The following is a 25,867-nucleotide window of genomic DNA, read 5'->3' on the forward strand; positions in this document are numbered from 1 at the left end:
CCAGAAAGGGCTCATACACTTCTACACAGAACCAACCATACCTGGGTATTTTGAAGAATTTCAATGTGTAGAACATGATTAAGGTCTGTCAAACAGCTGTCACAATCTGATGAACAGCAACATTTTTTTCTTCAATTCTGCTTAAAACATGAAAGAGGCTCTCTCTTCAATTACGGTATGTTGTGATTGTGTTGCAGACTGAAGAATCCTTCAAGGACACTTTTATTTTGAGGGTACTTATATTGTGTACTTATGTGCATTGTACTTATGGTTTCTTGTACAGTAACATTTATTTCTTACTCAAAAATAACTAAATAGTCAAAGATTTAGGAATCACTAAGAGTCTACAGCCAGGCTAGTATCTATGTGAGGCTGCACAGTAAAATTAGCATGCCAAAATGTTATGTGGCAGGATGAGGTTTTCCCCTACCCCTTACCTGTACACGGGAACGTGCATCAGTGCACCTGGGATTCATCCCGCTTGATTGAGAGAGGTGGGGGCATTACTTAAGCCTGTGTGTGGCCTTGTCCTGTTTCTCTGTCTTCTCCCGTTGGGTCTGTGGAGACGTTTCCGGGCTGGCATGCTGCACGTTTTTTTTGCGTTTCACACCACAGTTGGACCGGGCTGTAACTTTGTATATGCTGCTGTGGGGCTACCGTGGTGGCCAATTAAAGGGCCAGTACTTCCCGTTCTCCTCTCGCTGGTGCTGTCCTGGACTACATGGAGCTGCTCTGGAGCGAATAGAGCTGTTCTGGACTACATAGAGCTGTTCTGGATGACATATTTACGTCTTTTGGACTACTACAGCTAAGGTTGGAAAACCCAGATAATCATTGGGTTATTGATATTGGTGGTGTCAGCCTTAGACTGTACACAAATATTGTTTTATGTAAATACTGTAGATTAACTGTTGCATGTGTTGATCTTGGTTGATTTTGTTTACTTTCATTATGCATGGTGGTTTATTGATTTGAATTGTCTTTTGTTTCTTTTTCTAATATCCATTATATCCCTTTTTACAGAAAAGATATTGCTATTTTAAACCTATCAGACAAAATAAAATTGTATATTTTTATAATTACTTTATTGTCTCTGACTAACCCTAATTTTGGAAACAAACCTGTGTTTTAAAGGTCTTGGGCCTATTCAAAGTGGAGTTGTTGGAAATCTTAAATTCCCTGAGTGTCATTGCCAGGTATTGCCACATTTACATTAATAATGCTGATGGTTAGCAGGTTTAATGTTTACCACGGTGGCCATCTTAATTTAGCATGCTAACATTTAAAAAAAATTAGCACTAAACACAAAAGACAACTGAGGCTGACGTCATTAGTTTTTCAGGTGTTAGTCATAAACCAGAGTGTTGGACCAATCAAATTTGACCTGATGATGGAGCTTTATAGAAAGTAAAGGGATCACCAAAGTGTGGGAAACATGAATGTCTGTACTGAATGTCATGGTATTCTATCCAACAGACGTTAGTCTGGACCAACACTGCCATCTAACAACATAGCTAGCACGACTAAAAATTATTGTACTGTCAATCAAAGATTGGATTAAAAGTAAAAGTAAGACCTACAAATTAACACTATATTGAGATGCAAATAAAAAATGATTAGATATTTTTATCAAAGGCCAAATTATTAGATACTGACTTGAGTCTCAATTATGAGTTTGAGATACAGGTACAGTTTTTAATATCCAGACAATGTTGATAAAGTACTTTATCCTATGATTATGATGTAATAAGTTAAACTATTAACATGGTATTTCATATTTACATTGGAATCAGAGGGGTTGCTGCATTCGCAATTTTTTATTTTTTTTACTTTCTGAAACTGACTATGTAACAATCATGGACGCTGACAGACTAAATGAATGAGGAGGCTATAGAGGTGAGTGTGGCCATTCAAAACAGGATGAAAGGCTTAAATGTGGTCAGACGACACATCTATGAACTACTTTGATACTACTAGATTGAAGCATACAGTCATAATTTTGACTTGATCAGAATTTCTGATCAAGTCAAAATTTTCTTTTTTAAGTTTAAGTTCCATTCTTACTACTTAAAAAAATAAATAAATAAATAAATCACTTTTAAAGTTAACCACTCTCGTTATTTTCTACAGTGGTGAAGAACACCAGGAGCAATTGCCACGATTTTGGTTTTTATAAAAACAAATGAGTGGTGTGTTACTGCATGCCAATTAATTTCAGAGCACACAAGACCAAATTGCCTCCTGAGTTACCATATGACTGGTTACTGAAGGCCATTTATAAGGCCATCTGATGCAGTCACTTTACAGGTTACATATTATTTATCAGCATCAACTAAATAATTTTTTTAAGTGCTAATATTATGCTTTTTGGGTTTTTCCCTCTCCTTTATTGTTATATATCTTATTTTGTGCATGTAATAGGTTTACAAAGTCAAAAAGCCCAAAGTCCACCCCAAAGGGACTTACTATCTCCCACAGAAAACACTGTTTACAAACCGCTCCAAACAGCTCTATTATAGTCCAGCCTTTACTTCAGAGACAAACGTGGTCACTTTGTAACACACGTTATAATGCTCAGGCGAGCAGCTGCTAGCGTGGCATGCCCTCAAACTCTGCTTCTGACTGGCTAGTAGTCCTTACCTAGGTACTGCACATGTCCAACTCCCAACAAAGATGAAACAGAAGTGCAATGCCTCACTCTGTAGCTAAAACAGAGAGCTCAACACACAAGGTGAAAAGAGGAGCTGCAGCAATGTGCAGTACAACAAAAATATGGTGTTTTCTGAAAATTAAACCATGTAAACCTATTCTGACATAACCTCTAAATACATTTATGAACCTGAAAATGAGCATAATATGAACACTTTAAAGTTACATTGTGTAATTTTTTGAGTTGATTCTTAGCAAAAAACACTTTGTTCTTTCACAAATATGTGCTCATTAATGTGTAATTACTTCCACCAACTAATCAAAGTATTCTCGTACGCGTAGAATCTGACATTCAGAATCATTCAGAATACATACAAGCGAGTCGCTCAAATGGTGGCAGCCATGTTGCACCTCCATCTAAAATACATTAGCCAAAGATACCTCCGCCTTTTGCACTTTTACACTCCGTGGCACTGTGACGAATGCCAGCCAGGAGATTACTCATGACTGCCGGCAGATTTGAAAGCCTGTTGAAGATGGAGGATCACACCTATTCTCGAGAACATGTAACTGAGCCGCCAAGGAAGCAAAAAAGTAAAAAACAAACAAAACAAAAAAAAAATTAAAACGACAACGCAACAGGAAAAGCAACAAGACCAAAGTCAATATTGGAATGGCTTTTCCAAGATGGAAAGAGATCATGAGGAGCAAGGATTTTAAAAGGGACGCCAAAGTTGCCTGCTTTCTTCTCGACAGGTATTTCACCTATTTGTGTAAATTCAAAGTTTTATAGTTTCAAAATGTTATAGTTGCTTGGCTATTACTATAGCATGGTTGTGCATAACGTCGTGATTTCCCCCTGCAGACAACTCACGTGCATGTAAACGATGGAGATACTAAGAGCTCACTTTGGTTTTATTGACATTGTTCATACTGCTCAGAGAAATATATTAAAAACACAAACCTCCGTTGCTTCTCTACTTTGTCTTTGAAGGGCTTCCACTCTCTTCTCGTCATCTTTGGAAAGTGTCTCTTTAGTTTTTCTTTGCCTAGGCGGTCTCACCGATCCACTGCCACCGGCTCTGTCTTTTGGTTTTTCTTTGCCTTATTTCCCTCTTCTTTTAGCTTCCCTCGCACCTCCGTCGCATCAACTGATCTCTGACTCTGCTCACAGAGAAAAATATGTAGCCTACACTGTAAACATTGCCTTACACTATTAATCTCGTACAATATACAGAACGGACGGCCACCGTAGGAATTAAAACGCGCTCGGAATGGGAGAGGCTTGAAAGTAATATTCAGTTGGTTGTCATATACAAGTTTGCCGCTAGATGGGAGAAATTCTTACACCATATAGCTTTAAAGGAATATTTAGGAATGCTCCACATGCAACCCCAACACTAACCCTTTGAACATTACTTGTACGAGCCAATAGCTGTCCTGTATTTAATCTTACAGGCAAGTTTTGCGTTAACAAAAAGTGAGTGTAAACAGGAGTTTTAATTTCAGCACCTCTGGATGATACATCCATAATGTCGGAGAGCATTGAGCACCTGCTCAGCCATGACAAATTAGAGTGTGTATGAGCGTGTATGTGTCCAGGCATGTGCATGTGACTGATGTAGCCTCTGTGCTGCTGGGAGTTGTTATTTGCTAACAGGAGCCTTAAGCAGAGCATATGGTGTTATAAGTTGTTATAGGGCTACGAGGATACAGCTTAGCACACATAACAGCTGCTGAGCTGATAGCAACTGTTCCTTAGGTTTTCTTCAATGGAAACACTGGCAAACAAAGTGACAAGGGGATGATTTCTGGTTAATAATTTCCATGTATTTTTGTCATAAAGGAGAGGACAATCCAAAACCGACCAGAAACCAGAAAAACAACAGCATCAGTAATTTGTCCAAATGCTTAAAACATTATATTGATGTTTCTGTGACATTACACTACCACAAAAACTCATAAAGAGGAGGTTGAGGAGATTTCCATGCCCTAACCCTAACCTAAGAAAACTGAATCAATTTTATTCAATTTTATTTATGTATAGTATCAAATCATAACAAGTTATCTCAAGAACCTTTACAGATAGAGAAGGTCTTGACCCAAAAATACCAACAATTCCCCCAAGAGCAAGCATTTGGTGCAACAGTGGCAAGGAAAAACTTCCTTTCAGGCAGAAACCTCAGACAGACCCAGGCTCTTGGTGGGCAGCCATCTGCCACTGTCGGTTTTGACACAGAGACACTGATACAGATATAGAGAAATATGATTCATAATAATTATATCAGTTGGTATGATGAACAGTGGCAATCATAGTAACAATAAAGATAATTGAACTATGACTAGAAATATTAGTTGTAGCAGTTCAGGGCATAGCAGGGTGTTTGTCTAATCCTGTGTTCTAGTGATACCGTTGCTGAACTCATGCTTTTAGTGATAGGAAAACCGTAACCACTAATTCATCTCAAATTGTAGAGATTGATTATCTTTCCTTGCTTTCTTACAGTGACAAACTGAAAAGAACATTCATCACAAGGACACAAGCATGAAGTTGGATTAAGTGTGATAGTATTTCATTAACTACTCCAACAAAGGAGATACATTATGATTCCTCTGACATTTTAAGGTTAATATTTTGAACTTTTACTCTTATTGTCAGTACAAATTTTGAAGAGATAAAAACTGACAATGAACTAATCCGATTAACTAACTACAACTAACTAGTATTGTGTGTGTATCCAAAATCTGAAAGACCTTTCTCTGTGCCATAGAGCTTCATTGTTGTCCAAAACTATAATGAGCCACACTGTTGCACTGGGTGACATGTTCCTTACCATGAACACACTGAAAATAGTCCCAAACAAATACGTGATTTCCTCCTGTTGAGAAACATTGGCTAAAAATTACAATAGATAGCTGTTTTAGCAAATTACTGAGCATTTTTTAAATAAACTCTCCATTTGGCAAATGTTTTAGGGGAGAAAAGTTATGGTTGCATGTCTTGTTTGATTTGGTTCTTTTCATAGGATTTGTAAACAATATTAAAACAAAGAATAACAAAGCTGTTTGGAAATACTGGACTGAGCATTTAGGAACTGGTTTCAGGAAGTTTTCTTGTTGCAATCTGAACAGCTCCTCCTGGTTTTCTTAAAGTCCTATCTAGGGTTGGGTACCGAAACTCGGTGCCAATAGGGAACCGGTGCCGACGTAAACGGTAGTAACGAGACCGAATAAGAACGAAAGTTTCGGTGCCTCATTTCGGTGCTCGACTTTACACTACACCTGACAGCATGTAACGTTAGCCTACCTTTAGCTAGCAGCTGGATTAATCACGGTTAAAATGCTGACAGCTAACGTTAAACAGTGTAAAGTGTGACTGTATTTCACTGTGGAGGACTTCAACAGCGGGATGTAACAGTCTGCTCTGCAGCGCAGCAGCTGCCGTTGTCGCAATTCATAGATATACAGTATGTTTATATGGTCGGAATTAAACAACACAGACGGTGCGTTCACTTGCAGCTGCCATTGTCGGAATTAAACAACACAGATTCACTTAAAACAGGTAGCCTCGTGGTGCATTCACAGTAATTATAAAATACCCTTTTCCCATCTGGGGTTCAACAGCAATTTACTGGTGAAATAAGTTATTGTTATTGTTATAGTTATTACATTATTATTAAATCTTTAATTTTGACCATGGCCTTAGCAATAAACAAGTCACTGACTGTTGTTTACTACCCTTATTTTTTTTTTCTTCTTTTTTTTTTTTTACTTTATTGAAAAGTACCGGTTCAGGCACCGGTTCAGGCACCGTTTAGGCACCGGCACCGTTTTAAAAGTATCGATTTAGCACCGGAATCGAAAAAAAAAAAAAAACGATACCCAACCCTAGTCCTATCTGGTCTTTAAAGTGTAGTAAACAGGCACCAAAACAGTCAAGAGGTAAGGGTGTTCAAATCAAGCCACTAAGGAAATCTGCTGCATTTCTCACCTCCCTCACACACACACACAGCACAGCATGTCACAACTGCAGATCATTCTGCAGTAATCTGCTGCATGTGTGAATGTACTGTATATAGCAAGGCTAGGGGCTTACTGCACATGTTATTTTTTGTGCTCAATTTGCTGTTTTTGCAAAAGCGGTGTGTCTCTGCATTTAGCCTGTGTGTGTGTGTGTGTGTGTGTGTGTGTGTGTGTGTGTGTGTGTGTGTGTGTGTGTGTGTGTGTGTGTGTGTGTGTGTGTGTGTTCGTTGACTGTGTTATTGACACCCCGTGAGGCGAGAGGAAAGTAGAGATCACTCAGAGGTTAAACGCTTTATTTCTTGACATGTCATCAAATATAGTATGGTGTCCCTGTCTCTCTCTCGCACTCTCTCTCTGCATCCTCTCCTCTTACATTTATGCTTTTCTCAGTCTCTCTCGCTCTCTCTCTCTCTCTCTCTCTCTCTCTCCTGCAATGGGCGACACTTAGAGAAAGAAAGCTCTGTCGCAGCATTATCCTGAAAAGCACAGAGGGGGAAGGGGGACCCTGGTGGATATATTGCCTATAGCGCAACAAAACCACTAGAGAGGAAGGGGGGAGAGAGCGGTGCTAAATGTTTTTAAAAACAGGAAAAAAGACACTGAAAAAGATGGGAAGATTTTAAAACCCGCTGTTTTTGTGTCATTAAATATCATCATCCGGTTGTCTTTTGTTTTGGTGCAGAGGTATGGAGATCTTGCAGTGACGTAAGCAGCTAGCACTGTGCTCCATGCTGAAGGTCGGAAGCAATGTTCCTGCTCCATAAATAACACTGGCTAAGTCATTGTTTTTGGGTGAATCGATTAATAAACAGGGCCAGTTTCCACCCACTGACCACCTGTCTCACCTTAGCTTTTAAAGGAATAGTTCATCTTTTTGGGTAATTTTGTCAGGATTCAGGTGCAAATACAGTGTGTCAATGTCTGTGTGTTAAGCACAGAGCTGGAGTAAGGGAATGTTTAGCCTAGCTTAGCATAAAGACTAACTGACAAAAAAACTACTGCAGGTGTTCCCAAACATTTTTGGCTGCTGTACCCTTCACCTTGAATTGATATTAGGAGGATGTTATTTACCGCTATTGACTATTTAAGTGGATATCATTAAAAAAAATATATTTTTAGGTCGGTTTGGTCAAGTTTGCATTTGTACTACCACCAATTAGAGTGGCAGAAGCTGGACAATTCAACAATGTATCCATTACTTTTGATTAAGTATTAAAACCGTTCATTACTTTTAGCTAACAATTCATCCTTTTATCCATTTATTTTAGCCAACTATTTTGACTGTTGGTCTTGTGCATCACCAAATGGCAGTACGCAGTGAACCTAATGACGGTTTTGTACTCGACTTACAACTGTGAGTCAGCTTTCCCCACTTTGAACAATATTAACACCAAGTACTGTTCCTGGCTCACCAGTGAGCACCTACACATGTGCATGAGAACGTTAGGACTAATTTTATTTATGGTTAACATAGCTATTTCTTTTCCAACCAAGTTCAATGTGTCTGCATGTTAAAAGTAGTAGAAAATGTACAATTGTACAATATACAAAAGACACCTCCAAAAGCATTAACCCGCTTATACTATGGTCAATTGCCAAAAAACATTTTTCTTAAAGGAGCAATATGTAATACTGACATCTAACATTTAATTAAGAAAAAGTGAATAAGAAAATAATGGAGAGTCATCTCCCCTGGTCCCCCTCCCCAGACTCGAACCTCATGCAGGTTGCCAGGCTGCGAACGTCCCACGACGTCAATGTTAGCTAGATGCTGGCTGGCTATGTTGACGCAAAAGACTGTGACCTCGGGGTGCTCTATACCCGGCTCACAGTCATCTTTTGTCAGCTAAACTTAACTGCAACTAAAAGAAAGTGACCTAACACTTTGTACTGAGGTCACAGTCACCGTTTGTCTGCTAAACTTAGCTGCTATGGCTGCTTAGCCGAAGTGGGGGGGAGAATATTGGCAGGGTGACTGAAACACTACTTTCCCGACCCTGTTAATTATAAAAAATTAAATAAAAAATACACCCTTTTTTCCATAAAGTTGATAACCTTGTCTAAGTTTATGTGTAAATATTTGTTGTTGCATTGTATTTACAAAATGATTTACTAAAAGCAGCTTGTCTATACACTGTACATTACATATGGTTGCATGTCAGTTTGTAAATAAGTGGGAATCATCTAACTGTCCAACATTTCATAACTGTGAAGCTGGCGACGGAAGCCACAAGAATATTCTGTGACAATTTCAACACAAGGTGTTACAACTGACTAGGTTGGTGGGATGTTTGTTTCTGTGCAGTTAGCTTATCGTAGCTTCTAGCTTACTGGTTATTGTGACAATACATTTTACTGAAGATCAAAATCACAATAATTTGTAATCATATTTGGTTGTACAGTATATTTATATTATATTATTTCTTAAATGAGCTGAGGTACAATCTTTTCCATGCACTAATGGGCTCTGGTTTTGTCTCCACCAGCTCCTCCGTCTTCAGCTGCTAAATGCTCCAATATGTTCACCAGCTAGTCTCTAACTGTGTCTGTTTGCTGTTAGTGGCTGAGCAGGTAGTGTACAGTGGTGTTTTAGTGTTTTTTCACTGAAAACAGCTGGCAGTTGCTGCTGGAAAGGAGGTTAATGAGAAGAGGGCAGTGGAATCAAAACAACAAGCTAAATAGGCTAAAGGGCTGTGTAACGCTTAGGATAACTGCAGAGTTGGTGATTATTTGTGTTTTCGTCACTATGAGCAACACCTTCAGCCTTAAACATATTAATTCAATCCATTGTTGACATAACAATATTGAGTATTGCTGCTTTAATTGACTAAAACAATTATCTCTTCTAGCATAGTGTGACATCCATTAATCTCTTTGATGTTCATTGAAAGGAATGCGATGAAATTCTATTTTTACAGTTTTTCATGTGTGTCTAGCTTGGTAGAATTTCACATTCTCTTACCTAAAACTGGTCACATCAGCGATCAGTGTTATATATGCTAACAGGACCATCTTAGCTTATTTTTTGCCTGCCTAACTGCAGGACCTTAATTATGACACTCCAGCATGACATCACGGTATAATGATGTTGAACAAAAATAACTCCAATGTGCAACAAAGCCTCTGAGAATGAGGTCAAAATGACATTAACAGTGATGCAATTGCTGTGTGTGAAGGTACAGGAGGTGTAGGCTTATGTAAGTGTAGGTTTGTGTTTGTGTTGTCTTTGTTTTCTTTCTTACATTTGACACTTCCGATTTTATATGTATGTATTATTTCTCATCTTATTATCCTTGATGCTTAGGCAATATTGTTTTTCTGACATTCATGCCAATAAAGCAATTTTAATTAAATTGAAAAAAGAGAGAGAGAGAGAGAGAGAGAGAGAGAGAGAGAGAGAGAGAGAAAGAGAGAGAGGTAAGGTTTTGCTTACAAAGAAACACCATTCAGCTGAGACGTCCACCTGAATGAGGCGAGCTGAGACGTACGGCCCGATCAATAAACGGATACGAGCGTCCCAGCCTGCCGAGCTCAGCAGAAAAAGAAAAAAAGAGGGGCAGCCGGAACGAAAACGAGGGGCTGAAGAGTGACCCCCCATCCTGTTCTGCTTCTTCCTCTATTGCTTCTTACTCTTTCAACACCCCGCCAACCAAAAACACCTCTCATCCTGTCACCCCCTCCCCTCTCTGTGTCTCTCTCCCTCCTTCTCTGCAGCAGACTCGAGCGCAGTCAGCTACTACGGGGACTGCAGTGTTACGCTATAGCACAAGAGCTGGAGAGAACGAGAAAGGAGGGGGGAGTAGAGGAGGGAGAGGACGTGGAGGGGGTTGGAGGGGCTGAATAGCGATAATAAGCAATCCAGCACTCAGCTCTGGAATCGTGGTAATAAAGCAGCACGAGCTGTCAGTGGTGATGACAGGGAGAAAAGGAGCGGGGGGACTGTGCAGACTGTAGAAGAGAATTGGACAGAAGGAAAAAGAAAGACAGAAAGAGATGGAAGACCGTGCTACCTTTGCAAGGATGTCGCATATTCGTAATGCACAGATGCATTTATTGAACCAGTGATCCAGTCAATCATTTTCCTTCACTTTCTTCTAACATCCAACATTGTTCTTCAGCCGAGACGTTGGCAGGAACGAGCAGCTTCGCCCTCGTCGTTCTCCACCCAGCTAATCAGCTAAAACCGAGCCGGCCACCTGACCTCAACCTACCTGAGTGCTGCTGCGCTGGCTGCCCCCCTTCACCATCCAACCTATCTTTATGTCACTGCGCTGGCACCGAAACTATTGACTGCAACACTTTCAAAGTCACCGTCACCTCAGCTGTCATTGTCATGCTCCCATAACCCCCGCACCATAACACCACCATGGTATTTTTTTTACTGCCCCCCCCCCCCGCCACCGATCGCCTATTTGGCTGCTATTTAATTTTGTCGGGCTTTATGCATGAAAAAGCTACACGAGTCCAGTCTAAATATGAGACACAGCTGCAACAAAGAAGAGTGCCCGTCCTATATGCTGTAGATTCACACTCAGTTCAAAGTCACTGTTAGATCTTCCCTTTCTCTTATTCTTTAGTATTGATGTACCAAAAAAAACCAGCGGTTCTCAACCCTTTTTAAGTACTGCATACCTTGTGATAAGCTGTAATGCCTCACAGATCTACTGGCAACTACTGACACCCCCAGCTTCACATTTGGGACTCCACCTGTACATAAAAAAGATCATGCGGCTCTTCACTTTGTTATGCGAGATTTGAAGCACTCAGAGAGGAACATGCACTCTTCCCTGCACACTCTGTCAAGCTGTTTTTACAGAGATCGTAATTTAGTGCTTATAAATATAAAGGCCCTTTAGTGAGAGATGTGTTTCAGTGAAAGGCATTTTCTAACCTCTACAAAAAAGAACAATATGCTGCAGGTAGAGGCTATTTGAAGGTGAGCTACTTGACAAATGCTCACAGTTCACTTTGGAACCATGGCAGATACATGACAGAGCTACAGGGCAGCTAAAATGCGTAGCTGCGTCTGATGGAACATCTACTGATGCATTCCAGCCATGTTTTTTTTGTCGTCTATCTTAGGGCAGGACAACTTTATAACCAGACATTGATATGCAAACTGCATTTCCTGCATGACAGTCAGACATGTTACACACTCATCTACGTGCTGTAAGGGGGCATCGACACTAATGACACCACATTGGGCATTAATCGCAAGATGCAGAATCATCCAATTTGAATGTGATTTCCAAAGATAATGGGTTGGAACATGCTTCTCCAGTGTGTTCTTATACTTAGATTTTGAGTATGACGTGTGTGTGTGTGTGTGTGTGTGTGTGTGTGTGTGTGTGTGTGTGTGTGTGTGTGTGTGTGTGTGTGTGTGTGTGTGTGTGTGTGTGTGTGATAGTGTGTGTGTAGCTGTGCATGTGTATGTTCCTGTGTCTATAGTGTTTATGTGCATACATTACCCCATTTGCTGGTGTGTATTCATGCCTCTCTACAGACCATGTACACAGGTCAGACTGTCTGTGTGCAAGTGTGTGTGTGTGTGTGTGTGTGTGTGTGTGTGTGTGTGTGTGTGTGTGTGTGTGTATGTCTAGTATGTGTGTCTCCGTTTGTGTTTCTCCACCCTAAGTCACAGAGAGTCAATATGCTGTCTCTGTGCGTATGGCAGAGTCTACAGATAACCTCCACTCACAGTGATCCTGGTCAGCACTGGCTTCGCTCTGCAAATGGCCATATTTAGAGACAATTAGAGACATAAGCTGAGGGAGACACTGGTGAGAAATGGAGGACTGACCGATAAACAGGAGAAAAGAGAAAAAATTAGTTCACAGGTATAGATCAGAGAAATGGAGCAATATAAAAAGTGCAGGAGAAAGGTGGGAAAGCAGAGATGAATCTCTAACTGATTGGAAGTTTAACGGTAGAAATAAAATACCAGCATACTAGAAAAGTTCCTATTAATTATTTGACAACACACACAATGGTGGAAGCGTTGATTTGGCCAGAAGTTCAAACTGCTAAGTCTCTGGACCGTCGTAATCTTTCTTATTGTCAGGGGGAAGGGACACGTATGCTGAGAGTCGTCAGTAGTGGTCAATGTGTCAATCTGTCTCTGTCCCTTGTCCCCATGTACCACCCCATGACCTCCTGCATCATCACAAACTGCGACTCTACGACGCTGCACCAACACCCACTTTCCACATCACATATTTTAAATATTCTGGGAGAGGCAGAAATCAAGGATGTAGCCTACATACTCTTTAACTGCTGGATTGCCACTGGACACAAACTTCAGTCTATCGTATGAAAGGGGTATGCCCTGACCCTTACTCTCCGCTTTGCTACATGAACGGTACACTATGTCCTGCATTTGTACTGGACAGAATTTGTTACCAACAGACTGGTCTAATATGAATTAAAACTGCCAGGGCTGTGCAAAGACAAGACCTGTACATGTTATGCTTTAGCTTCATCAAAAGACCTTTCCTCATGTTGCCATCAGGATACTGTCACATGCTCTTTGTGCTGAGAAAAACACACACTTGTCTTTTTTTTTAGTCATTAAGAATTCACCTCTGTGCTCTAAAGCAGCGCAGAGTAGTGCATGCCAAATTCAAAGCAGATTCAATAGGAGCTCTATTACAGTAAGTTAAGGCTACCAATGACATTTGATTAATTTGTGTTCTGTGCCAGCATGTACTGATAGGATGTGTGTTCTTTAACAAAGTAAAACAAAAAACAGACCAACCAAAGCTTAAAGAAGAGCAGTGTTTAATAGCGCAACAGTGTTTGCTCCACACATCCACACACTCACACCCTGACACTCGGGTACGAATGCATTTACCATCACCTGCCAGCACACGTAAGGTACGCAATCATGAATAAACATTAATGCATTCATGTGTATGTGCTCACCTACACACACACAAATCTGCTGCTTACAGGATTTGAGTTTTGCTTCAGAATAGCATATTAGATAGGAGAGAGCAGATTAATGCACAGGAGAGAGCAGATGAATAAATTGAAAAAAGTGGGGGGAAAGTGATTAAGTTGATTATTGGACTATCAAACAATTTACATCAAATGTGGACTGATAGTGGAGAGAACTGGATCCCAAATTAGGGTCATGCCTAATTAAATCATGTTTTAACTGTTAAGTGTTTTGCTGAAGAAATAATTTGGCACACACATATAGACACTGGAGAGAGAGGTAGAAAGAGAGGGAGAGAAAGAGAGAAGGGTGGACTGATGCGCACTGACAAATGGGCATCAGTAGTGGCCAAATCGTAATACAGTGATAGAGTATCAATGCGAGAGATTAAAAGGAAAGAACAGCGGCAGAGTAACTAAGCGCAGGAGAGGAGAGAAGGGGAGAGGAAACATGGAGAGGAGAGGAGAAAATACTGCAGTGAATTTGACATCCTCCCCCTCTCCAAAACAGTGTAAGGGGTAACTTTACGCGCAACATTGCGCAGTGGCCAAAATTGTGCCAACCGTTGATATGTGAGCGCAGCGCCAGAGAGGAAAGGCGCAGGAACGCAGAGAAAAGGAAAATAAAAAATTGGTAAGATTAGAATAGAATACAAGACACTTGTCCAGCCACTCACCCGGGCGTATTTGGAGGAGTAAGGGTCCTCGAACAGCGCCCACATAAAAGGTCGCCACGCGTCCCACCACGTCGTCCTACGGCCGTCCTCCTGCATGCACAGCCGCTTCAGGTCACCGTCCGCCCCGCCGGTGAGCGCCGGATCATCTTCGGGTGCGTCCGGCTCGGGTTGCTCGAAGCTGTCCAGGGCTTCCTCGGCATCGCGGTGCTGCCGGTAGTTCATCCAGCAGCACGCCTCCACGTCCGTCTCATCGATGCCCCAGAAAGCAAGCTCCTCTTCGAAGAGCGGCCCACACACATCATTGGGGCAGTGGAGCTTGCCGGTACGGTAGTAGTTAAGGATAAAGGCGAAGGTGGCCGGGTGGCGGTCGAAGAAGAACTCGTCGGACTTGGGGTCGTAGTCGAAGTTGCTGTAGGCGTCGGGTTCGGTCAGCCAAGACAAGCGCGTCCCCGGCAGCGTCTTCAGGGTGCTCCGGTAGGTCTCGTGTCGGATCCCGCCGCAGTTGATCACGATCTTCTCGCTATCTGACGCCGAGCAAGTCATGGCTGCGCTGGAGCATGCTTCGGTCGGTGCGCCCGACTGCTGCTGCTGATGCGGCTACTGCCCTTCCCCATCCACCACCGGTCCCTGCTCTGTAAGCTACTGTTATACCGTCCCGGCAAGGAGTCACAGAGCCAACTGAGAGGAGGAGAGAGGACAGGAAGGAGGAGTCGGCGTGTCGGTGTGTGTCGTGTGTGTGTGTGAGAGAGAGAGAGAGAGAGAGAGAGAGAGAGGTGTGTGTCTGCAAGTGTGTGTATGACAGAGAGGGAGAGTATGTGGGATGCGGATTTTATGAATCAATAGATTTGCCCGCTGAATGACTGACTGCCTGATTGACTGACTGACTGCCTGATTGACTGACTGACTGATTGAACTCATATTACCGGATCATTTGATGTTGTTAAGATAAAAACTGCCGATCAAATCTATTTACATTCTGGCACTGTTGAATCTGCCGCATCCTAGGATTGAACTGCAAAGAAATAAGAGTTATTGAACTGAAAAGCAGAGAGAGGCAGAAACTAGATGGTTCATATTTTTATACATAAGATAAGGGCAAACTACATGGCTGACAGTATGGAGACCTGTAAAACTGCAATGATTGATTTATTGACATTCGATTAAACAATTTGAGTTATTTTTTATGAAAAAATTAAAACATTATCTGATTCCAGCTTCTTAAATGTTAACATTTTCTTCGGTCTTTACTCCTCTGTGACATTAAACTGTTTGTGGACAAACAAGACATTTGAGGACATCATCTTGGGCTGTGGGAAACACAGATTTACTTTTTTCACCATTTTCTGACATATTATAGACCAAACAACTAATCGTTTATGTCGGAGTTCTGTTTCATCCCAAAGAATGTTGGATGAGGTTGAAGTCAGGCTAGTCCAGTTCTTTCACAGCAAACTGTAAAACCATTTATTTATGGAGCTGGCTTTGTGTATGGGGCATTGTCATGTTAAAACAGGAAAGTTGGAAGAACATTGTTGTCTAAAATATCTTTCTTTCTATCTAGCTTTAAGATTTCCCTTTATGGAACTGAGGGGCCCAAACAGGCCCAGACTAAAAGTACAATCTGGAAAGAGGGGTTCAGATGTACTGAGGCCTTTGGAAGTCTCATCTGGCTTGAAAATAATATTACTGATACAGTTCTTCAAGACTTGTTATTGGACCAAATAGGCAATAGGCTTTTCTTGTGGAAGACTGTGAATAGAAAAAGTATTTTGGGGCCTGTCGGCGTCATATGACTTGCAATTCCAACTGTGGTCACTAGAACAAAATTGTCTCAAAACCAAGGGCCCAATTTCCCATAACAATTAAAGTTCTGTTAAGAGCATCTTACAGTCAGCTATGTGGTGCTGAAGAGAATGCTGATTACACTTTAACGTAAATTTGCATATTCAACTGTCTGTAAGCTATGCCACAGTAAATATTAAGAATTCATACTGCAAAGAGTACAGTTTCAAACTTAGAGGGATTAAATATGAAAACAAAGCCTAATGTGCAATAAACTGCAGCCGTGTGCTTTCTTTACATTATGATTCATGCTACTGGGTGTAAGTAATAAAGTAAACTTTGATTGATGTAGTTGCTGTTGGAGAAAGACGTTACTCTGTCTGAAGTACAAATTTAACTTGAAATCAAGCTGTAATGGTTCTTCTAAATTTAATGAAAATGCATTATTATCAATTGTGAATGTTATGCTGTCAGCATCTCTGTATTAGAGCCATAATACACAATGGTTAACAACACCTAGCCTACAATAAAAATAAAAGAGAAGATATAACAAATAACAGAACATCAAGGAAGAAGTATTACAGCCAAAGGAGATTACTAAATTAAACTGGATGGATGCTCCATATGAAGTAGTTCTTACATAGAGATTAGTTGTTACGGAACATTTACACCCACTAACTGCTGGGTGTTATGGTGCGTTCTTTTTGTCCACCGAAGTCGATCTACGAGTTGTTTTTCGGAGTTACGAACCGGAAGTTGCAAAAAGAACGCCGAGGTCGTATATACGACTCGTCAAGTCGTCTGAACTCAGAGGACCCCGAGTTCGTTTCTCGTTTTTCGACACGGATGTGACGTCACACTCGAGCTACTAGTCGCGATTACAAGACAAAAAGAACGCACCATTACTGTTTTGTTGCTAACTGAACCAACTGACAAAGCTAATGTGAGCCTGCTAATATATAACTTGTTTAGAGTAAAATGGAAAATTTGGAATATATTGTCAACATCTATAACTTAAAGGTGCAATTTCGAATATATTTACTGTATTAAATCCCAAAATGACCACAATAGGTCATCAGATATTATATACTAAGTTGAAATACTCTTTTCTGACAACAATGCTAAAGCCAGTATTTTCTCCTTTGAAATTCCTGTTCTGTGACGGAATGTCTTTTTGAGTTTTGGCCTAAACACATGACATTATAAGTTAGTACAGAAAATGGATGGATACACGTTACCAGAGGACAGACATTTTAACATTAAAATGTACTTAAACGTACAATATGTAACTTGTAACATATACGTAGCTAGGGGTCTCTCAACCAAAACAATGGATTGTAAACACAGACATTTGATGACGTTGAGAAGTTGCGTGGAATTATGGGAGTTTTTATTGCTAAACACTATCGTCGATAGAATGCATCTGTTAACGAATGAGTTTACCCCTTCAAGTTTATTCACGTTACGTTTAGTAACGTTTACTTATTCATGTCATGCTAATAAAATAGCTGCAGTTTCCCCAACATAATTATGTTTTTATTGATTAAATCTGTATTGGTAGCTAGCTGACCAGTTAGCTAGTGATCCAGCAAGCTAACATTAGCGGCTAATCATTAGCCAGCAGCTAAAACCACACTATCACAGTATATGTCACATGCCAATGTCACCTTTTGGATTTTACCGGGCGGACGGGGTTTGTTGTAAAGCTAGCTAGCTAGCTACTCAATGAGGCTGAGAGACAGGTGTGGGTGGGGATTGCAGGGGGAATCTCCGCGACGGCGAGTACGTTTGATGCCTGTTGTGCAGCAGGAGAACATCTCCCAGCTGCCCGATCTCCCACTTCACTTTTCTGTAATCTTAACTATTCGTTTTGGTGCTTAACCCACCTTTTGTCGGGTTAATTTAGCTAGCTACTGTAAAGACAGGTAAACGCAAAGTGGGGAGAAATTCGGCAGGGAGGAGATTTTCGGTACAAACACCGGTAGCGCAAACAGAGACGTAGTTAGCTAACATTATGGATTGCTGATGTTGTGACTAGGATGCCTGGGTCCGATATTCTCTGTTTCCCGACACTTCATTAAACTGCCGTTAGCGTCGTAAGCACACAGCACCGGCTGGGGCTAACAGTAACTAGCTAGCTATTGCTACATGTCCCAGCTGTGTTGTCAGCTATCATCCCGAATGAAGTCTCTTTGTGCCGGGGGAGTGAGGCAGGCAGACCGGAGTGTGTTAGCTGGCTAAATTAGCATTAGATTAATTGTCTATCTATACAGCTAACGTTAACGTTACTAGTGAACTTATTCGTGGGTTAGCGCAATGCTGTTGTTATCCATGGTCAAACAATCATACTACTAATAACTTTATAAGCGTCTTGAACGATGCTGTAACCCTATAATGTTATCCAACAAGCATTAGCTAGCATGAATGTTAGCTACTTGTCAACCACCACATACATTGTAGTAACATTAAGCTGAATTAATATTGATATGTATCAATAAATAAGGTTTCTGGTGTATTACTGTGTTGCAATGTGGCATGTAATTAATCACAAAATGCCTTTTGGCAGAAAAAGCAGTGTTACCAGTATTTTTAGTGACCTTGTATGATTTACAATTACTCTCGAACGTAGCATCTGGGTGCCGTGTTTTGATGGAAGTTACAAGTAACTAGATGGTGAAAGGTTATGACGCCACTGACGGGCGACTAAATGAAACGTGACGTGTCTAAAAATAAAATAACAGATTTCTCTGGGTTTGCCATTTGATGCAAACATTTGGGATAGTGTAACTACACAACTAAAAAAATATACAACATAGGTATGGTCGTTTGTAGACCTTTTAATGCAGAAAAGTTACATTTTGTACCTTTAAAGCTGCTCATTCTATAAAACAATTATTTTTCGAGTGTTATTGATGTGATTGGATCAGCATTTTCTTTTATGTTGTAGTTAATAAAAAGATCCATCACATATACAGTATGTGGTCAAGTAAGTGTAAACGTAACTGATCTCCAAAAGAAGTAAAAGACTGAATGCAAGTACCTCAATACTGTAAAGATTTGATTTAGTGTCCTGCATGAACATGAGTCTCTCATCTGTCCTCTCTCTCTCTTTCTTTCTCTCTCTCCTCTCTATCTCTCTCTGTGCTGCATCACTCCCTTCCTCCACACTGTCTTTCAATCTACTAAAACACTTGGCTCAATTAGAACGGAGCAGGAGGGTATGATAGAGTGTTTCACGCCCACCACCTATTCCCTCTCTCTCTCTTTCCCTTTCCAAGATAGTCCCTCCACTACCAGCAAGTGAGACAGAGAGAGAGAGAGAGAGAGAGAGAGAGAGAGACCAGAAGCAGAACGAGTATTTGCTGAGCATCACAAAATGGGGGGAAAAGACTGCAGACCGTCAGATTATTAGTGCTCACCCATTTTCTCTCTCTCGCTCTCACTCTTTTTCTCTCACACGGTGTATTCTCTCCATTTCTCTCTCCACCTCCCCTTATCGTCTCAACTGCTTGTCCTCTCTCTCACTAGTGCAGAGCTAATGTGCTGTGTTGGTCTGTTGAGAACAGTCTGCAGCACTGTGCTCTGCTGTATATGGTCCACTACAACGTCAATGAAACAAATTTAACTATGGCCTCTATGCTCTTGTAGGCTTGTATGTTGTCAGTCTTTAATGCTAAAAAATCTGATGGACATATATTATGTATATTTATTTTCTTTTCAAAAACGTATATAATGTAATGATGTGCAAACCTATACTTTCCTTACTTTCTGATATATAATACTTATATTGCAAACATTTTATAACAAGCTTTGGCAATACTGTACTTGTACTTACTCATGGTCATTAAGAAGAGCTAAATTGGCCAGAAATGGATATACACTCAGTTACCAGATTATTAGGTACACCTAGCTAAAACTAATGCAACTACAGGACTTTGCAATAAACCCACCCTTCATGAAGGTTCTAATGTTGAGTTTTTGTTCAAGCTGTGAGAGGTGTTGATTCAACTGTGTGGTCATTCTGCGCGCGCACGCATGCACGCACGCAGGCTCTCTCTCTCTCTCTCGCACAGACACACACACACACACACACACACACACACACACACACACACACACACACACACACACACACACACACACACACACACACACACACACACACACACACCTCAAAATCCTATTTTTGTTCGTCTAATTTTTATTGTCTCAGGATTATTTTCTTACCGGTCCCTCTGAACAGCCCAGCTATCAAAAGCTAGATGTAAGATGTGAGCTGATGAAATGTGGATATTTTCATCTAAGTCAGGTATTAACGTGCGCTCAGAGCAATCAATTTAACGAGAAGGAGCGAGTAGTGCGGCGCGGCTAGTGGACTTTTGAACCCTTGGTTTCGGCTGTCAGGCTGTATACGGCTAGATTACATTTAATCTAAGAATACCTGCTGACAAGCCCCCTGAAGCAAATTTGAAATTTGTGATATTGGGCTATAAAAATAAATTGACTTGACACTGAATACGGCACTGACTACTTTGTTTTTCGGGTAATATAGGCTATACAGTATGTTTTTAATCTAGGGTGGACAACAAATTTTAAACAGTATACCGCAATACCATTCACAGAACCACAAACTACATCCTCCAAAATTATCACATGGTTGAATCAACACCTCTCTAAAACCTTTTCAGCAAAAACTGAACATTAGAATCTGCATGAAGGGATGATGTATTGCAGGATGTTGTACTGCGTTAGATCACATTTTTTTTTATTTCTTCTCTTTCTCCTACATTAGACAGTAGGCATACCTAATACATGGCTTAATGTAAAATAAGGAATAGATACATTTATATGTTTCATGTGTCCCCATACCCTTTCTGTAATCCAATAAATTGTGACCTAATAGCTTCACACAGGAATATTTTCTTATTTTTGGAACACAGTGAAGCAGACATGCTGATGACGCTGTATTCCCAGTGCTGAAAAGCGCACGAGACAAAAAGGCTCAGCAGAGAGAGAGATCCACGAGGCTTTCCTCATCAGTCCTCGACTGAGGGAAGGAGAAGCGGTCTCGTCCGCTTTTAGCACCAAGGACAGCGCCAACACCGCTGGTCCCCGCCTTCGACTATTTCCGGTCAACATGTGACCTCGTCAGCCACGAAGCACGAGGGGAGAAATACTGAATGTACATGTCTAGGAACGGTATGCATATTTCATTTATAATGTATAATTATGTTTAATGTATGAATGACGTCATTTTGCTGTCACTCCTAGAATAAAAAAAACATTTGTAACCGTTCCTCATGTTCTTATTAAGGGGAGACACAATTTGCAGACATTTCCAGAACAGACATCTGGATAAAGCCAGGCTCGAAATTCTTGTTTCATTATATTGACATGTCAGAGTATTTTGGATATCTCTTATTATCACAAAATAAATCAGAAAATACTGTCAAACAGCCATTAGAAAAAAAATCAATTTTCAGCACGTTTTTAGGATTTTTTTCTTTTACATAAATCAGGCTATGAATTATATATGAACAGACCCCTCAGTAAAAACCTTCAGAATAGACAGGAATAAAAGTGGAAAGTTTGGTGCATGTGTAACAGTGATATTTTGAATACATTGAATGGGAATACATACATAGGTTAAAAGATACTTAAAAATGTGCATAAAAGTTTAAGTTAAAACTTATAAGTTAAAATGCTGTAATTCATTGCACTGCTTGGTTAAAAAGATGGTCATTCATTTCTTTATTGAGTTAAAATGCACTATGATCTGTAGATCGGTAATCCATTGCTCTGACCTTTTCACGCAAAAGAGGCTTAAAAGATAAATAAGATAAAAAGACGATTTGTGTTTAAAATGCTGTCTGATACCTATAAGACTTTGGGAAAAATGCACTTGAAATGACATTTTGCAGTATTTCTTTGTTTCCTTAAGTTTCTGTTTGTTTCCTGTTTTAAGTGCTACTAGTTGAGTTGCTAATCTGTGTTCGATTACTAATGCCTTGTTCGGACTGTGTAGGGGAATGTGTGGCTTACGTCCATTACAACATTGGATGGGAGTGAAGAAACACTGTGTTTGTGTGGTTAATTCTATTTTCTCTTTTACAGGGACACAACATATGTAAGTGCTACTGAAGTAGAGATTTCCAGCTCAGAGTATGAGAAACACTCATTTTGAGAAAACAGCTTAAAGATATTATAAAATTCGTCAGATTTTTAAAAACGCTATAAGTTGTAAAACATTTTAATGTGTTTTAACAAATATCTTCATATAACTTCCCCAGTTGAGACAATTGATTTTTGTATAAAAAGTTTTCTGAAATGTTTAAATATGCAAACTAGGCTTTATCAATAGTGAGGTTTTAGCCTATTATTTAAATTTGATTTGAAGATTTGATAGTATCTTTCAGTTTCAGTGGTCAATAGCGATTGGCTGTGCCTATTAAGGTCAACAGATCAAAGTTCATTGGGAGCTTACTGTCCATGACAGAGTACATCCTATTGATTTGTATGATAATACTGATATACACACTCAATTTCGATTCTGGCAAGCAGAGATACAAAACATTACTGTATGAAACATGTCTTACAATAAGACGTGAAGACTTAAAGGTATAGGGCATAATATATCTGTCACCCCCATGAGGAATTCTGATAATAGGCTCGTTCGAGATGAGCCAGATCTGCGCAGAATTGATCACCGGCGATCGCCGCCCAATGCATGCCGGTTAGATTTGTGTCCGACTTGATCCCGACTTGCTCTGACGTCATGCACACGTGGGCAACGATAATCTCACGAGACCAAGGCGGCCGCAGTTCTGAGACGCAGGTAGCGCAGTTGCTTTTCACCAACTTTTTTTTTTATTTTTTTTTTTTATTATTATTATACATTTATTCAGAACATAGAAATACAAACAAACAAGGCACAATCACAAATCCATCTCAAAAAACAGAACTGTTGCCTCAGGTTGAGCATAAAAAAAAAAAAAAAAAAAAAATCTAGGAGCTTATATCTTACAAATCAGCCTAAAGAGTGATATAAAATAAAATAAATCAATCAAATAAATAAAAAGAAGGGGCTATCTCAAATTAAATTAAAAATTTCAAATAAATCAATCAATTCAAAGGCTTTTTTATCCTTAACTCGTTTCAATGACTTGCACAAAAGATTGAACTCATTCTTCCAATGGATCAGGGAGGGTTTGGTCTTAAAATATCTACATTTATGTATAAAATGTTTTCCTAGCAGCACCAAGTTGTTGAGAACAAAATCTACTTTCTTATCTTCAACAAAAACACCAAACTTTATATTCTTCATTGTCAGAGGTGGTATCTCAATTTCCCTGGTCTGAAGCCAGTTATGCAGAAGTATTGCACTGACTCACACAGAAAAAAAACATGTTCTAAATCCTCAATTTCTTTTTCACAAAAAGCACAATTATTAGTACCAAAATTAAATTTCAGTCTTAAAAATTCGTTTGTCGGGTAGATTTCATTTAAAATTTTAAAATTGACCTCTTTTACCTTTGGAAGAAGAGGAAATGAGAAATAACTTTTCCTTATTTTCTTAACCTCTTCATCACCAAATTCTTTCATCATATCTTTTAACTGAATTGGGATAATATTCCTTCAATAGAATATTACTAATAACTTTGTTGGTACATTTATAATCACAGAAATCAATTCCTTGGATACAGAGCTGCCTCAGACCAGGAGAAACCTTGAAGTCTCTCATTGATTTCAGAGACATTGGTATAGTTTTCAACCATCTGTCATAACGCTTGACATTGCATTGAAGTTGATATTTCTCACAAAACTCCTCGTGCTGTAACAAGAGTCCGTTACTATCCATAAAATGAGCAATTGCCCAAATTCCCTTGGATTTCCATTCCTCCATGTACACAGATTTTCTACTTATCAATATGTATCTATTATTCCAAACTGGAGTATTATGAGGTGTAAAATTATGTTTGTAGATTAAATTCCAATAAAGAAGGACCTGCTGATGGAAAGCAGAAAGTTTGACTGGTAAAGCATTGCATTCAAAATCGCATCGCAGCAGAAAATCTATACCACCCATTTTTGAAAATATCAAATTAGGGACAGTAAACCAAAAGGACTGCCTGTTATTAATAAAAGATTTTAACCATTTCAATTTCAAGACACTCTCAGCTGATCGAACAGCTGATTGGTTCAGAATCGACTCAACATGATGACGCTTGATATAAACTTTTTATTGATTTTGAATCGGAGGGATTTTAACTGCTATTTGTCTGATTTTAGTAGTATAAAGGTGGCGGGTTCGCGCGTGCATGTGTGACGTCATCACACGCACGCGCAAACCCACCCTGTAATCTGGTCATATGAGCGTGCATGTAACGTCGCGGGTGCCCGTTGGTACTCGCGATCGCCATCTAGTGGCCGAATGTGGTATTGCATCTAATCGTTGCTGGTACTCGCGGGCGCCATCTAGTGGCCGAATATGGTAGTAAATCTAATCGTCGAAGTTGCGCGCGCATACCGCGAACGTAATGACGTAGCGGTCGAACGTCGTCACACCGCGGGCGCCATCTAGTGGCCGAATGTGGTATTGCATCTAATCGTTGCTGGTACTCGCGGGCGCCATCTAGTGGCCGAATATGGTAGTGCATCTAATCGTCGAAACTGCGCACGCATCTAGCGGATGTGATGACGTAGGTATAGCTGGCGTCATGGTTTAGGTGGGGGTGAGGCATTATTTACATTTTGTAAAAAGGTGTTAAAACGTCTGATAGACCAATGGTTAGCTGTTAAGAAGGGTTTGCTATTGGTGGGTTGTAAAAACGCCCTACAGGGTGTGGTTTGTGGTGTTTAAAAACCCCTTGTTTCAAGGCTGACTGCTCACTTTTTTATCCACCATTTTTAGCTGTTCTGGTAGCTAGCTTGTTTCCACGTTTTTTCCACAACAAAAGGCCAGCTGGAGTTTCACTTTTTAATTCTTCTAGGTGCAAGCAACGAGGAATTGTTTTTCAGCCATGTCTTTCCACGCATTTGGACAACAATCTGGATCATCTTTTGTTGAAGAAGGTGAGACATCTAGAATAGGACCCACTACATTTGGTTTGAGCCTAGCCCACCGTGAAGAGTTATGGGGATGCGAAGAGCCTAATACTGGAACAACAGGCAGTTTGAGTCAGGCTCCCAGAAAGAAGCGATTCCGCTCGGAGATCTTTCCTACAAGCATGACTGAGTCATGTACATCTGATCTGGAATATGTTGGTGTCAACGGATACAGTTATTCAATTCGCTACAATGCTGGATACGTGACATTAGCTGTTTACACTAGTGTTGCTGTGGAACTATCTAGCAATGCCAAAACAGCCTGTACAATCTCTGTGAAAGACTGGGGCCTTTTTTGTGATGTCGCCTGTCCGGATCTTGACAATCCGGGCTTACCTGAGCTGGTGTATGTGTCTCAATGGGATAGTCGCAATGGCTCCAGTATCTATCGTGTGGAAGCAGACCGTTTCACTAGACCTACAGAGGATTTTATTTTCCTTAGCTTGTGCAGTGAAAGGGAGAAGTTAGTTGCTGCCCGTGGTCATGAAGAATGGAAGTTAAAACCGTATCCTGTATCTAACGATGAATACAACAAATGGTTTAAAAATGTGTTCTTTATACAATGGTGTGACTGGGAGATTTTGAAGAAACAGTTTGATACCATCGACTATGTCATCAGAAGAGACAAAATAAGGAGTTCTTATGAGAACATAAGAAAAAGATTGATATTTGGGAACACTGACCAACAGTCTCTA

General features: G+C 40.2%; 1 protein-coding gene across 1 annotated transcript in view; it reads right to left on the reverse strand.

Annotated features, from left to right (window-relative positions):
• Positions 1-14,828, reverse strand: part of LOC114570217 (potassium voltage-gated channel subfamily C member 1) — an 88,591-nt gene extending 73,763 nt beyond the window's left edge. Inside the window, exon 1 of the mRNA XM_028600471.1 lies at positions 14,286-14,828. Within this exon, the coding sequence (XP_028456272.1) occupies positions 14,286-14,828 (543 nt within the window). The remainder of the gene's footprint in view (positions 1-14,285) is intronic.
• Between the last annotated feature and the right edge of the window lie 11,039 nt (positions 14,829-25,867).

The sequence above is a fragment of the Perca flavescens genome, chromosome 15, assembly GCF_004354835.1.
Source record: "Perca flavescens isolate YP-PL-M2 chromosome 15, PFLA_1.0, whole genome shotgun sequence".
NCBI lineage: Eukaryota > Metazoa > Chordata > Actinopteri > Perciformes > Percidae > Perca > Perca flavescens.